The sequence below is a fragment of the Anopheles moucheti genome, chromosome 2, assembly GCF_943734755.1.
Source record: "Anopheles moucheti chromosome 2, idAnoMoucSN_F20_07, whole genome shotgun sequence".
Lineage (NCBI taxonomy): Eukaryota > Metazoa > Arthropoda > Insecta > Diptera > Culicidae > Anopheles > Anopheles moucheti.
In genome coordinates this window covers 80,239,349-80,252,852 of record NC_069140.1, presented here as the reverse complement: position 1 = coordinate 80,252,852, position 13,504 = coordinate 80,239,349, and the positions used below count along the sequence as shown (strand labels likewise).

General features: G+C 41.8%; 1 protein-coding gene across 1 annotated transcript in view; it reads right to left on the bottom strand.

Moving 5' to 3' along the window:
• Positions 1 to 12,951: 12,951 nt before the first annotated feature.
• Positions 12,952 to 13,504, bottom strand: part of LOC128299305 (uncharacterized) — a 37,133-nt gene continuing 36,580 nt past the window's right edge. Inside the window, exon 3 of the mRNA XM_053035227.1 lies at positions 12,952 to 13,151. Within this exon, the coding sequence (XP_052891187.1) occupies positions 12,952 to 13,151 (200 nt within the window). The remainder of the gene's footprint in view (positions 13,152 to 13,504) is intronic.

Below are 13,504 nucleotides of genomic sequence, written 5' to 3'. Positions count from 1 at the left end.
GCATCTAGGACTATGTTAAACAAATGTCTTATAGACTTAAACTGACATTGAAGATATTAGACATCTTCTAGAACAGTACGATCTGATTGGCTTATAATTTCAGATGTATGGCAGAGTAATAACATGTGTAACATATTTTCCAAGTTGATCGAAGAAGTATGTTTTTATGGAATCTATCTGTAGAGATACAGACGTTTGTCTATCTACTATATAATTCTACCAAGAAATGTATTCTTTCCATTATCTTACCACATCAAGACCCCTTCTATAAGATCATATTTAACAGAAGATTGATATCTGGTCCTACATTAAGTCCGGATGTGATTGACCGGAAATGGCGATTGGGTGAAACACGTTCTCCTTCGTGTTGTCCATATCCATAAAGCGGAGCAGAACGTTTTGTGTACATTATTTTCATTATTTGAAGAACCGAACTAGATTTTTCACGAAAATATCAGCATTATAATAACAAAATTGTCTTGTCGACGTAAGAATTTAGTTTTACACATCGATTTTAAATAGGACTTGAGAATAGGATTTATTCAATTTAGAGATCTGCCAAAAATATTTCACAACCACAATAAAACAATCGTGTAAACCTACGTAACATATTCTGTGAATTCTATAAACAATCTGAAATAGAAGAATCAACATAAATGCTTAATATGACCGAGTTCTGAAATTTGTTGAGTGACTCACTCAAGCACATGTTTCTTCGATATAAAATAAATAAAACACACACTAAACATCCCATTACACCCCTAAAAAGTATTAGAACCATTCGAACCTCGAACACGCATGCATAATTGAAGCATTACTCATCACTTTCACAGCATTGAGCATTGTACTAATGGAATCATAAACGTACAACAAAAAAATCTCTTCACCAGCAGCAACGACACTGTTGTCACAAAATTAATATTCATTGAAAGCATTTCCCTTGCGAGATGTTCCAAACCCCCAAACCGTGGAAGGCCTCGGTACTTGATACGCGAACACGAGTGTCTGAATGAATGGGTGGGCATTGTGTTGGAAGGTAAATTTATGCATAAAAAAATCACCCATCACCCAAGATAAAGGAGAATTATCGATAAAAGCCTTTAGTGTGGCGCTGGTTACAGGGTGGGGTCCGCCATTCCCGAGACTGTTCTTGGGCATTTGCATTTTCGTTGCCCGTTGCATTCGTGTACGTGCGGCGAAAGATAGTTCGGTTTCCTCTTGTTTACGCATCTTTTAAATCGTTTCATTAATAACATCATCCATCGGTTGTGAAACACGACCATCACGAGAGACTTACTTCTTCGGTATGGGGCATACATCATCCTCGTTGGTTCTTCCATATGCAAACGTTACTCGTTTACTTCATTATTTTGGTGGCATTAACCGAACCGCAAAGAAAAAAACACATAATCAACAATCAGCTTCAATGGCGCTATTTATTCTACGTTCGACAGCTTCGCATTAAACTGCCCAGTTGCAGCATCGAAACGCTGCCCGGGACACGGGTTTTGATTTATAGCGGGCCCATTTTTGATTTTCGCCGTCCGAATGCCGTTTTTTTTTGGACGCCGTGCGCAAATCACGGTGCAAATTGATTGCTCAAAAATCGGAACGATCGTAAGCGGGAGGTTACGATCGTTTTGTGCGGCGCACGGATACGCTGTATGCTACCGGAGCACTGTACACGCACCGGCGGCTACCAATTGCGCAACAATGTTGCAGTCGGTCAATTCTTTTATATAAATCGTGCGACGGTTATACATATTGCTTGAGGTTATGGAAAGAAAAAAAAACAACCCGCATGATGCATTGATGTGCAATCGATCAAGTTTATTGTTTGCTTGGATGGAAAGGGAAGAGTTTTGATTAAAAAAAAAAAGGATCATGAATATGTGTGCGAGACGTGATATTTTATGCAGAATAAAATTTAAGGTCACGATTTTCGAATGGAAATAGAATTTACATCATAAACAAGCACAAAATATTACTTAACTTAAGACAAATGCGTAAACAAATTAAGTAATCTGATGAAGTACTTTATGCAATAGGACCATTTTCTCAATCGCAAGCCCTAAATCGCTCGTAAACTTGTCGATACGGGAAGCTGTGATGCTATACGTAGGCAACGACAAAAGTAATTGATTCGATTACTGCAGTAAGTGTGAATAAATCAGATGCAAATTGCCACTAATTCTGTGAAATCAAGCGCACTACAGCACATTCACTCGCAGTCCCGGCACCGAACGCTGTGACAAAGAGAGAGAGAGAGAGCGCGAATGTCACTGGATGCTGGCAAGATTTATGATCACTGTTTCAGCGCTTGGAGTACCCTTTTGGCATCATCGGTACTATGCCCAACGCCTACGGGGAGGTAACCTAGGATCTGGGCGAATGAGTAAGATGTCGCCGTAAGCGATCGTTGGCATATTGTTCCAGAGAATCTGCCGCAGGTCGCGAAAGCTAAACAGACGAGCTGTACACCAAAGGTTGGCAGGCACTGTACGACCGCCAGACCTTCAACCCATCATCCCCAATCGGTTCCCCTTTTTCCGCGTGGTACGCTAATTAACGATGCCATTTGCAGGTTATGAATCACAACCTAGAAACCGGTTCAGTTCATTCAGGCTTCTAGTACAACCCCACACCGGGAGGTTAGATCAATCCTGACGGTGAGTTCTTGGTAATGCACAGCACCGCACAGCACACACTATTTGCGACGGAACTGGCCGTTTTTCATCCGACTGCAAATCCGCAGCTTGCTGGCAGCGGTAATGCTGTTATCATGGATGGGAAGACAAATTCATTCCACGCACGCCTTGCCTACTTGCTTTGCCTTACGATTTGTGTAAATGGTGTTGATGAATGGGAGATGCACTGAACTAATCCCAGTATTAATTATCCAGTAAGAAGTAGAAGATGTTGCAGGAATATCTCCCACGACCACGTGAGTGGTGGGTTTTACCATTTGATTTTTATTTGCAGCGTATTTAAATCTTACGAATAATTATTGTTTATTACCTGCACCAAGGTTACCCCCGGATAATGGAACAACACGGATGAAAGGTACAGCGTTGTTTGACATTTGGATTTAATAATTAAAATGTGTAAGTGTTTCATTATTGTAAAAGGTATTTGTTATTTATGTTCGAGCTTTTGGCATTTCAGGTTTTCTTGGGGGTATTTTTAATTACTAAAATTGACAACTTTACTGCTCACAGTCCTAATGTCAAATTTGACAGGTTTGTCAAATGGCTAGCTGTTATAAAGTAGTAGTACAGATGAACTGTCATCCTGCTAAAAAAATTCCCGAGTAAACACTAAAAAAGAGCAAACATTGTTCTTTATCGAAAGTGTTTGTTTAAAAAAAAAATTTATGTACGAACAACATTAAGCGTAATTATATAATTTGTTAATCAAATTTAACTTTTTATTTTATATTGTTTTTTATTGCTCTTTTACAGATACTTCTCTTCAACATAAAATAGAGATGTGTTTACCCAACGTATACGGGTACCAGCCAAAGCAAGCCTTAGGACATAATTTACGCTGATTACAAAATCATTACACTTTGGCGTTGCATGATGCGCACTCCCGTTTGGCTTTCGGTCGCTATACGTTTGCGCCACCATTACTCACAAAACCAACGCGACACAGCAGACGATCGAGTTCACTGCTAACGCACGCTAAGCTAACAGTTCGATTCAATAAAGGGCCCACCATAACAACCATGCGAGACACAACCGAGAACGCAACGGATGATAGACGTTTACGTTTCGTGATGAGTTTTATGGCGTTTGCTTGTTAGCGACAGCGACGATCAACCATGACGGCGGCACTTGTACATGGCCCACTCGTACAGCATTCGTAATTCGTAACCCTCCCTCTATCAACGACGATCGCAACATGTTTGATGGCTCTTACGCCCGGGCAGCAGCACAAAAGGGATATTCGATCGTGCGGGTCCACGATCGATACCGCACAGAGCCGCCACAGCCACGGCGTGTGCGTCCGTAATCGGAGATTTTTGGACAAAAATTAATGAGCCTTTGGGAGGGGGGGTAGCGTAGAATCGTAAAATGTGTGTAAAACATATTTTAACGAGTTTGGTTTTTATGGGAAACGCGTGTTGGCAAAACGTAACGGTTGTCGACAATGTTTGGTTTATTTGCTTTGGAGGAAAATTATGACTTATGTTTCGTTGGCACCGGATTGGTTGTTATGTTATCCCTAATTACGTTTTTTGTTTTAAATTACGACAATATTTAATGTGGGTTTTCACTATCGACAGAACGTTTGATCAAGAAAGTGATGGTTATAGTTGAAGATAATGATGCCGTGTGCTTCGTATTTCTAAATTGGTTCCGTCAGTTGAAATTGAAGGCTTCGGTGGAATTATGTTTCATATGTGATACCGTACAGCTCGATGGTGATAAATTAATATAAAATCATAAGTGGTTTAGAATTTTTGTGTCATAATTATTTTCACATTTATCAGAAGCAAATTAATATTCAATCAAAGATTATCGGTGTCCCAGAACACTATGCCAAGGGAATACGGAATATTTCTTCAACAATCAAATTAACTTAACATTTTCATACTAAATTAAGTTTCAGTACATAACATCAAATCACGACTTCCTTAGTTTCGTCCCGTGATGTTTGGTCTAATCCAGCGGGCGTCATAAGTCGATTTAGTAACACAGGTGTGGCCACCTTCATATTCAGGACTTGAAGTCAAATCAGGTTCAGTAGTCTAAATATACTATTAACTGAACTGTAAATCAGACCAATATGTCTAATTATTGGCCAACTGGTCATACAAATGCCAGGTCTTTTAGTCTCAATGACGAAGACTTTAACTCCATGGTCCTGAAGTTGAAGTGTTAGTACCCAAACAATCACAGACGAAGTAGTATAAAAATGTTCTTAACTGTTCTAGCGTTTTCGTTAGCATCTTTAAAATAAATACGAAGACTTTGTATAAACCAACCTCTGCAAATGGAAATTTAATGCGTATAATAACAAGATATTTCATAGCTCGCGCTCTTGTTCACGATCGAAGTTTAGGTTTTAGAATTTAAAAGTGCATTATTTAAAAATGAATCGTTACAATAACAGACTTCTTCAATCTTTTCTGGTGTTACCCTCAGGAACTTCAGAGTAACAACTAGAGTCAACAGGTTTATGAAGTTCTAGTTCATATCACCGTTTAAGTATGTTATCCTCTATACAACATCAATATACACAACCATAAGAATGTTTGAGTATATTCATTGCCCAAGTTTTTAACACAACCTGCCTATCTAGAGGATCGGAGCTTAGAACAAATGACGGGAGAGGGCGCCACCATCAATGCAAATAAAAAGGGGTAGCATTTCAAGGATCGAGCCCTACTCCTCTTGCAAACGAGTAAAAGACCAACAATAAATTTTGATCGTCGCTCATATAAACGAGGCTGTTAAAAATTTACGGACGAAATCCGAAACTTTGCAACATTCATATTACACTGTAGTATTAAATCCATTTAATTACACTTAAATTTAATAGGTTTATTTAAAAGTTGTATCCTCGTCCATACGTTACAAGAAAGCCAAATAAATAACATACGGGTGCTAAAAACATTGGCAAGCACCATTCAGGTGTAATAAAAGAACATTTCAATAGCCTACATGATTGCCACCGAAACGGCTAGAATGGCACTAGTTCAAGCTTAAACGAAACAAACTAACCAAAAAAAAAAAAGGAAACAGCAGCGTAGTGGCAACTATTTCGGCAGAATCTAATTAGAAGAACATGGTTTCCAACAACCGCGAGCCGCGAGAGAAAAAAAAAAATCTCGCTTCAAGTACCTAAACGTTTATTTCCGCCGGCGCTTCTGACGGGTACAATGGCGAACTGAACAACGGAGAGAACCAAAAAAAAATCACACACACAGCAGACAAGGATGTACAACAATAAACTCTGATACCATAAATCATTCACCATTATGGCAGCTTGAATAACCTCCGCGTCCGATCGGTGTGCCAACGGAGCCTAGACGGCGCGTATCTCTACACCCCCCAGCTCTCGTGCGGACGGTCGGCTTTGCGGACGGTGTTTTCTAAGGTATTACCTCCCATCTCGTGGTGAAGCAACCCACCAGGTGACGAACCGGTCCTCAAGAATAGAACAGCTTCTGGCTAAGAAGGGGGCCTCCTTCCCTCTATCCCCCCACTACCGGTCCATGTGGTCCATGAAATGAGGAACTCATTCAGCAGACATGCGATTTCCTCATTTTATCACCACCTAATTGAATAGTCACGACACCGTCGACCGAACCTCTGGTTGCCTTGTACGGTAAAGCACGCCTGGACGGTTGATGAGTGCGAATGTTGCTTTTTTTTGCCGCTAATGTGGTAATCTTGGGCTGGCTTGGAGAGCTGGAAAATGACTCGCACCTATTGGTGTGTATAATTATGCTAGAGCTTTTTTTCCCCCAACAGTTACAGGTAGTATCAACTTCAGATGTACGGAGATACCTCACCCATAATACAGATTCTGATCTTATGAGCAGCATATTGGCCAAACTCACCCGGTTCTTATGGGTACAAATTTTCCTTTAACCATCTCTTGCGGTTTACAGCGATCTTTAATCGATTTCTTGGGCAAATTTTCAACCGGATGGGCCCGACGTAGCGACGTCCGTTTTGCCAAAAAAAAACCCGCCTGCAGCTTTTCCGAACGATTTATCATTGTGGCAAGCGCGACGTAATAATCGTAATCGATTCAATCGAATCTTCCCCCCTCCACCTGGATCGGTTCCACCTTCCCAGCCGAGCTCTGTAATTGTGGGGGCCTGCATCTTTGCTGCCCGGCTTCATCTCATACAGAGCCCCCTCGTTCTATGCTCTGGGATGTTCTATTCTACCAGCATATGACCTTCAACTTGTCCGCAACGCGAGAACCGGGGGTTCTCCAAAAGCTACAGCCGGACCCGACTGGGCACCGGGGGTCCTTTGCGATAGTACTCCGCAAGCCAAACCAAATTCGAGAAGAGCAGAAGAACGGAGCAACACAAAAAAAAAAACAAACCGCATCTGAAACATATCTGCCAAAAAACCGAGCCACACCGCGCTCGTTTGGAGTTTGCGATCGACGCGTTTCGGTCTGGGGCGATTGTTGGTCTTCTTCGAAAAATAATTATCTTCATCTTTGCCGAAACTTCTGAACGGGACGGTGGAGGCAGAAAGGAGGATGCGAGATGGGATGGATCCGGAGAACCGATTCCACCGATAGCCGCACAGCCTCTTTGCCGGTGGTTGGGGAACCGGTTCTGTGGCTTTTGTAATCACCTCCGGCTCGTCCGCCGGTACGTCAGGTTTCCGTGGTTGTGTGCGCCTCGTTTCCTGGTTCTCGTTCGAAACCAGAGGGTGTCTGGAGGGTTCTTCACAAGCGCCCTTTCTATTGGGCGATTCAGCACTTCATAACTGAGCCACGTACCATTCAAACACAACGTGCACCAGAGCAGTACCGTACGTACGGCGATGACAAGCAGCAAAATCTTGCCTCAAAACAGCGAACGGATGCACAGGTCGGGTCAGTAGTTGAGGCAGATGCTTCAACGCGGATCTCAAGCAACCGGTGACTCCCATGCGTATATGCACTATACTCTCAAGCACAACCCCGTAGATACGCACACCACCAACGGTTCTACGTCACCTAGCCAGCCGATCCGCTTGAGTGTGGAATAAATTTATGGAATGATACTGCTGCGGCGATAAATAATGAACGATATTTATTCCGACCAGCCGGCGTCTGTTCTACCCTCGGTCCTTGCGGTGGAGACCGGTTGGCATATTGGTATAACCCCACTCCACAACAGCAGCAACACCAGCTCCCCAGTGCCAGCAGCCGGCACAAATGCGGAAGAGTGTGTTAAGGTCAATTCAGTACCGCCCGGTGAAGACCGTACACACGGACCACTGAAACGAACGCGTGAACCGCGGTGCTGTGAAATCACGGAAATCCCAAGCCTATACGCCACCTAGCTGGACCTAGGTGGTGTTAAAGCTCGTCAACTCTTTGTGATGTGATTGTACCGACCGGGGTTGAACCATTTGATGGTGGTTAGTGTCGCTTGTTGCGTGTATAAGCAAAGCAGGCACGCGTACACGCGGTAGATAAAAATAGTTAGCCGACCGTGCCGTTCAGGGACGTTTTCAAACAAAGCCGCTGCTAGATGAGGCCGTCGAACTCGCCCCGAACATGTGCAGACTTTGATCAAACATTTCGACGGTAAATACAGATGGTCATAAAACACGGAATAATGCAAGTAGCTGGCGAGAGCAGAAAACGGTACGCGAGTTCAACACAGATCTATTCTAGATATTAGCGCTACACGTCCAAGATCTTCTACCTCAAGGTTCAGATGTTGGAAGAGTGAGAGTGGAGTATTTTGTGTACAAATAGAATCATGCAAGATCAATGTACAGCCCAGCCATCCAATGAATACTTGAAACGAAATGTAAAGATCAATGTTGACCAATGACTCAATGACCAACATTGAGTGAAACCGAAGTCCAAGTCTGGTTTATATGAAGAAGTAGAAAATTAATATCTAGTCTAGTCAGCATGGGACCAGTTGATAAGTTACGGAGACATTCTTAATGAGGATGTCATGATAAACACGCTAGGCAGGTATATTCTCTGGTAATATTAAACTGGAGAAAACATTTCAAATGCAAATGTCCAAGAGCTTTGAAACTGTCTCATTAAGGGAGATTTTCCAAGAAGAATAAAACCTGCAATTATGGCAGCATTTAAAGAACTTCACTATTTTGCAGCATACTTGTCAAAGTTTTTGACACATCCTGCCCATCTAGAGGATCGGAGCTTAGAACGAATGACGCGAGAGGGCGCCACCATCAATGCAAATAAAAAGGGATTGCATTTCGAGGATCCAGCCCTGTATTCCTGTTGCAAACGAGTAAAAGACCAGTAATAAATTTTGATCGTCTCTCATATAAACGAAGCTGTTAAAGATTTACGGACGAAATCCGAAACTTCAAAACTTCAAGCTTTGGAGTCGGACCAGTAAATTTAAATTATAGTAAGTTATAACTAAAGTGAGTCATGGTGAATAATTACAAGTAATGAGGGGTTAAACGGGGTATTTAGAGATTGGTCAATATAAAGGTGCTACTCAATGAGTGCGATCTTTTATGTCATATGTAGCTGCTCTAGTTATAGTTAGACTTTATGTTGGAATTGCAACTAATTTCAATAAGTGTTGTAAAGACGGCTAATATTCCTTTACACCGTGACGTGTCTACCGTACATGGTCCGCAAACCATACAGCAAGATTAATGCTTAAATTGCACATTTATTATAGTTTAATTTGTTACAGAAATATATAAAAGTGTTATCGAATAAGGAACCACATTAAAATATTAATTCAACTGTGACAACTGCATAAGAGCGATAATTCTTATCAGCCGTACTGCACCACCATAAACCACTGGTTGTAATCAGTTTGTCGAGCACTTCCTTGTTATAATACGTGTTCTAAAGCGTCCATTCCAAAGCAAACCGTTACAATCACACCGTCGATCGTTGTTTACTAAGCCGATTTCATAACAACAGCCACATCGGCAACACAATTTTACGGCAGCGTGCCGTTTTTGCGATTTGTGTTTCCACCGTGCGGCCCTTTCAAAACTCCAACGCATTTACAGTTGGAACACAGTTTCCTGCCGTACGTCTGACTTTCGCTTTACGATTTTTTTTTCGTGCTTTTTTGGAGGTAAATTTTCTTTTGCAATTACAACGATCGGTAGCTAAACAGCATGTTGCAATTCACTACTGCTTAATTATAGACACCCCAACTCGACTCGAATGGTGGAACACACTCAGCACGGTGGAACAAATCTTATTATTATATTTTTTTTTCTTTTCGAGTCAGCAAACGCAACTCAAAAAGCACCTTGCAATAGAACAAGTAATCCTCCATGACTCATCGGTGTAGTGTGTCGTGCAAGAAGGTGAGCAAACATCCCGAAAAATCCCACTCAGCGTTCGTGTATATGAATGGAACGTAATTTAAGCACCCGTGTCGTGATGATGTGCTAGCGAACCTGGCAGCGGTGTGGAGTCATCGTCACAACATGAATTTTGATTGATTGGTTAATTGAGGCATTATTCATCACGCGTATACCCCCGCCATCAAGATGGTATAGGATGTTCAACTTGATGGGGATGTCCAAAACGGAGCTTCCACTTAATTAGCTCTCATTTATGGGAAAATGGAAGTTGCTTCAATGTAATAAAACGCAAAAAAATGGATTGTGGTGTAATTTAAAGAGAAATCAAAATGATAGACGACCAGAGGAATAGAATATTTCATTTACGCATATATCTCTAACAACAGGTGAAGTTTGTACTAGGAGAGCCATTCATACTATTCTTCAGCGAAGAGTCATTCGAATCACGAGTTGAAATCATCTGACATAAGAGAGACGTCATTCCTCTCAGATAATTAAATATAAGAATTCTTCAAAGAGCTTCTGAAAGATTCCTCAATTTCCGGACATAAATCTATTTCTGAAGATTTCGGAGTCTCTGAAGAGTACTGATTTGTTTACGATCCTTAAATCTCTGGAGATCTCAAGATATCTCAATATTTTTGAATCTCTGAAGATTAATGATTGATTCAGACTCTAAATTGTTCGATAGCTTCATTCCAATTCGTGGATATAAGTCGGATCCAAGGCTAGAATAAAAAGATTCAACTAATTCCAAACTTGATTTCTACGTTTGACATCAGATTACAATTCTTTTTCCTTTTAACTTATTAACAACTTCAGAAGCTTGTTCTACAATACCTCGCCATTCCTCTCAGATAATTAAATATAATAATTCTTCAAAGAGCTTCTGAAAGATTCCTCAATTTCCGGACATAATTCTATTTCTCAAGATTCCAGAGTCTCTGAAGAGTACTGATTTATTTACGATCCTTAAGTCTCTGGAGATTTCAAGATATCCTAATATTTTTGAATCTCTTAAGATTAATGATTGATTCAGACTCTAAATTGTTCAATAGCTTCTTTCCAATTCTTGGATATAAGTTGAAACCAACGCTAGTATAAAAAGATTCAGCAAATTCCAAACTTGATTTCTACGTTTGACATCAGATTACAATTCTTTTTCCTTTTAACTTATTAACAATTTCAGAAGCTTGTTCTACAATACCTCGCCATTCCTCTCAGATAATTAAATATAATATTTCTTCAAAGAGCTTCTGAAAGATTCCTCAATTTCCGGACATAATTCTATTTCTCAAGATTCCAGAGTCTCTGAAGAGTACTGATTTATTTACGATCCTTAAGTCTCTGGAGATTTCAACATATCTCAATACTTTTGAATCTTTGAAGATTAATGATTGATTCAGACTTAAAATTGTTCAATAGCTTCATTCCAATTCTTGAATATAAGTCAGAACCAACGCTAGTGTAGAAAGATTCAACTTCAAATTACAATTCTTTTCCCTTTTAACTCATTGACAACTTCAAAAGCTTGTTCTACAGCTTCCCAAAACCTTATGTCACTGAACAGAGTAATTTTTGAAAAATAATTGTAAACATACCGAAACGTGCGACTTTAATTTCCCTTTCCCTTTTGCGGACGACATTAAACATGTTGACATGTGCGTATGATGAATGGAATGGAATGGACGGGCATCTTGGCTTACCTCATCCACCCCGAACCGGGCCTTTAAACCGTGACGAATTACATTACGGTTCGAGCGAAAGAGATAACTACCGATCAAGCGAATCCATCCTGTAACGGCATGCCGGTTTTCCACCGAAATCTCACGCACGCAATCATGACCCCAAAGGAGCCAGACAAAATAAGGCAACTCCACACAGCTCCACTGACTGACCACAGTCCGTCAGTGTTGCCGCCATACCACAACTGCGGGGCGCGTGTGTGAGTGTGTGTGGGTCGTCACGGTGCACGGATTACGCCATACATGTGTGCACGTTAAAGCACACACACGCCGCTTGGCTCACTGCACTGGGAAGAAGTGGCCAGGCAATTGGAAGCCGTGCAATGTTTTCCACCATACCGACAACGTTACATTACCAGCTTCGGTAAAATATTTCACCTCGCTGCTTTACCTCGCGGACACGTGTGCGGGCACGGACGCTTTGCTGTAACGGTCGTGATCCTGCTGCTGCTGTGACGTAATGGCGGCGGACTTTCGTGCAAATGGCCTTTTTCCTCTGCGTTATTTCATACAGTGGCTGGTGGTTGGTGTGCGCAAACGGCATGCCGCCAGATCGGAATCGTGGTAGTTTTGCGTTTTGGTTCGTTGTTTGGTAAAGCTTCTGCTGCTGCCACACGGTCAGCGCTACCGAATCGAAAGGAAAATCAACGCACCTCGCGCTGAGCTATTTGGATAAATGCGGCCATTGTTTGCTTTTAACACCTCGGTGCCATGTGAAGCTGCGTACCGTACCAATGATCAACGACTTTGAAGCTTTCTTTTGACCATGGTCATGAGCTTTTCTCTGTCTCGACCGCACCACCACCGCTGCTACACGAGTTGCACATTGCACAACACCCATTGTGTGTCACTTGGTTTCGAATGCAAACGAGAAAAGCTGCGAATGGTTCATTAAATCTCACGCCGGAAAAGTGTAGTGAGCGCTGTAACAAAGTCCACTACGGAGACGAACTTAAAACCTGACGGGCCCGGTTGCCTATCGTCGATCTAAACTCGACGTGCACCCAAGAGCGCACGTTGACTCTTGATGCAAGTGCGTTCAAATAACATCTTGATGGCCATTTTATCTCGTCATTATGCAAGAAACCATTTCTAAACAATGAACCACCGCCCGGGCAAAAAGCGCTTACTTATGAGCGATTTTAAATGAACAGCTAATAAGTTTATTTTTAAGAACTACTTACCGCCTATCTGACCCAACCTGCATTTACATAGGTCTTTCCCCAAATGAACTGCCTTGGTTCATCGTCGTTTTTGCATTTCTCGTCTGACGAATGCAGTATTTGAAGAGGGTTCATTCCACCATGCGAAAAACCTTCCGGTTCAACATGTAAAAACAATGGAAATATGCTGCTGCAAACTACCGGGCGCGGCGGGCAGGTCAAATCTGCAAACGAGAAATCGTTACGAAAAGGTCATAAAAAAACAGTGTGTAAAATGAAATGCTCACTGAATTGGGAAAGAGGTGAAAGTGAAAGCCAAGCGCCCCTGCCGCAACTGCGGTTTTTGTGGTCACGCTCTAATTATTGACGGACGCGAGACACCTTACCAAACCAGACCTAGAGGACTGTCGAGTGTTATAAATATTATTTATTTATTGTATGCATGGGAATCGAAATGTTGGATTGCTTTGCTGCGGAAGCTACGGTGCAAATTCTCTTACCCTCGCTGTACGTAACGCTCGCCCACTGTACTACTTGAATGGGACATTGCTTCCGCCAAGGTGAGCATTGCAATCCC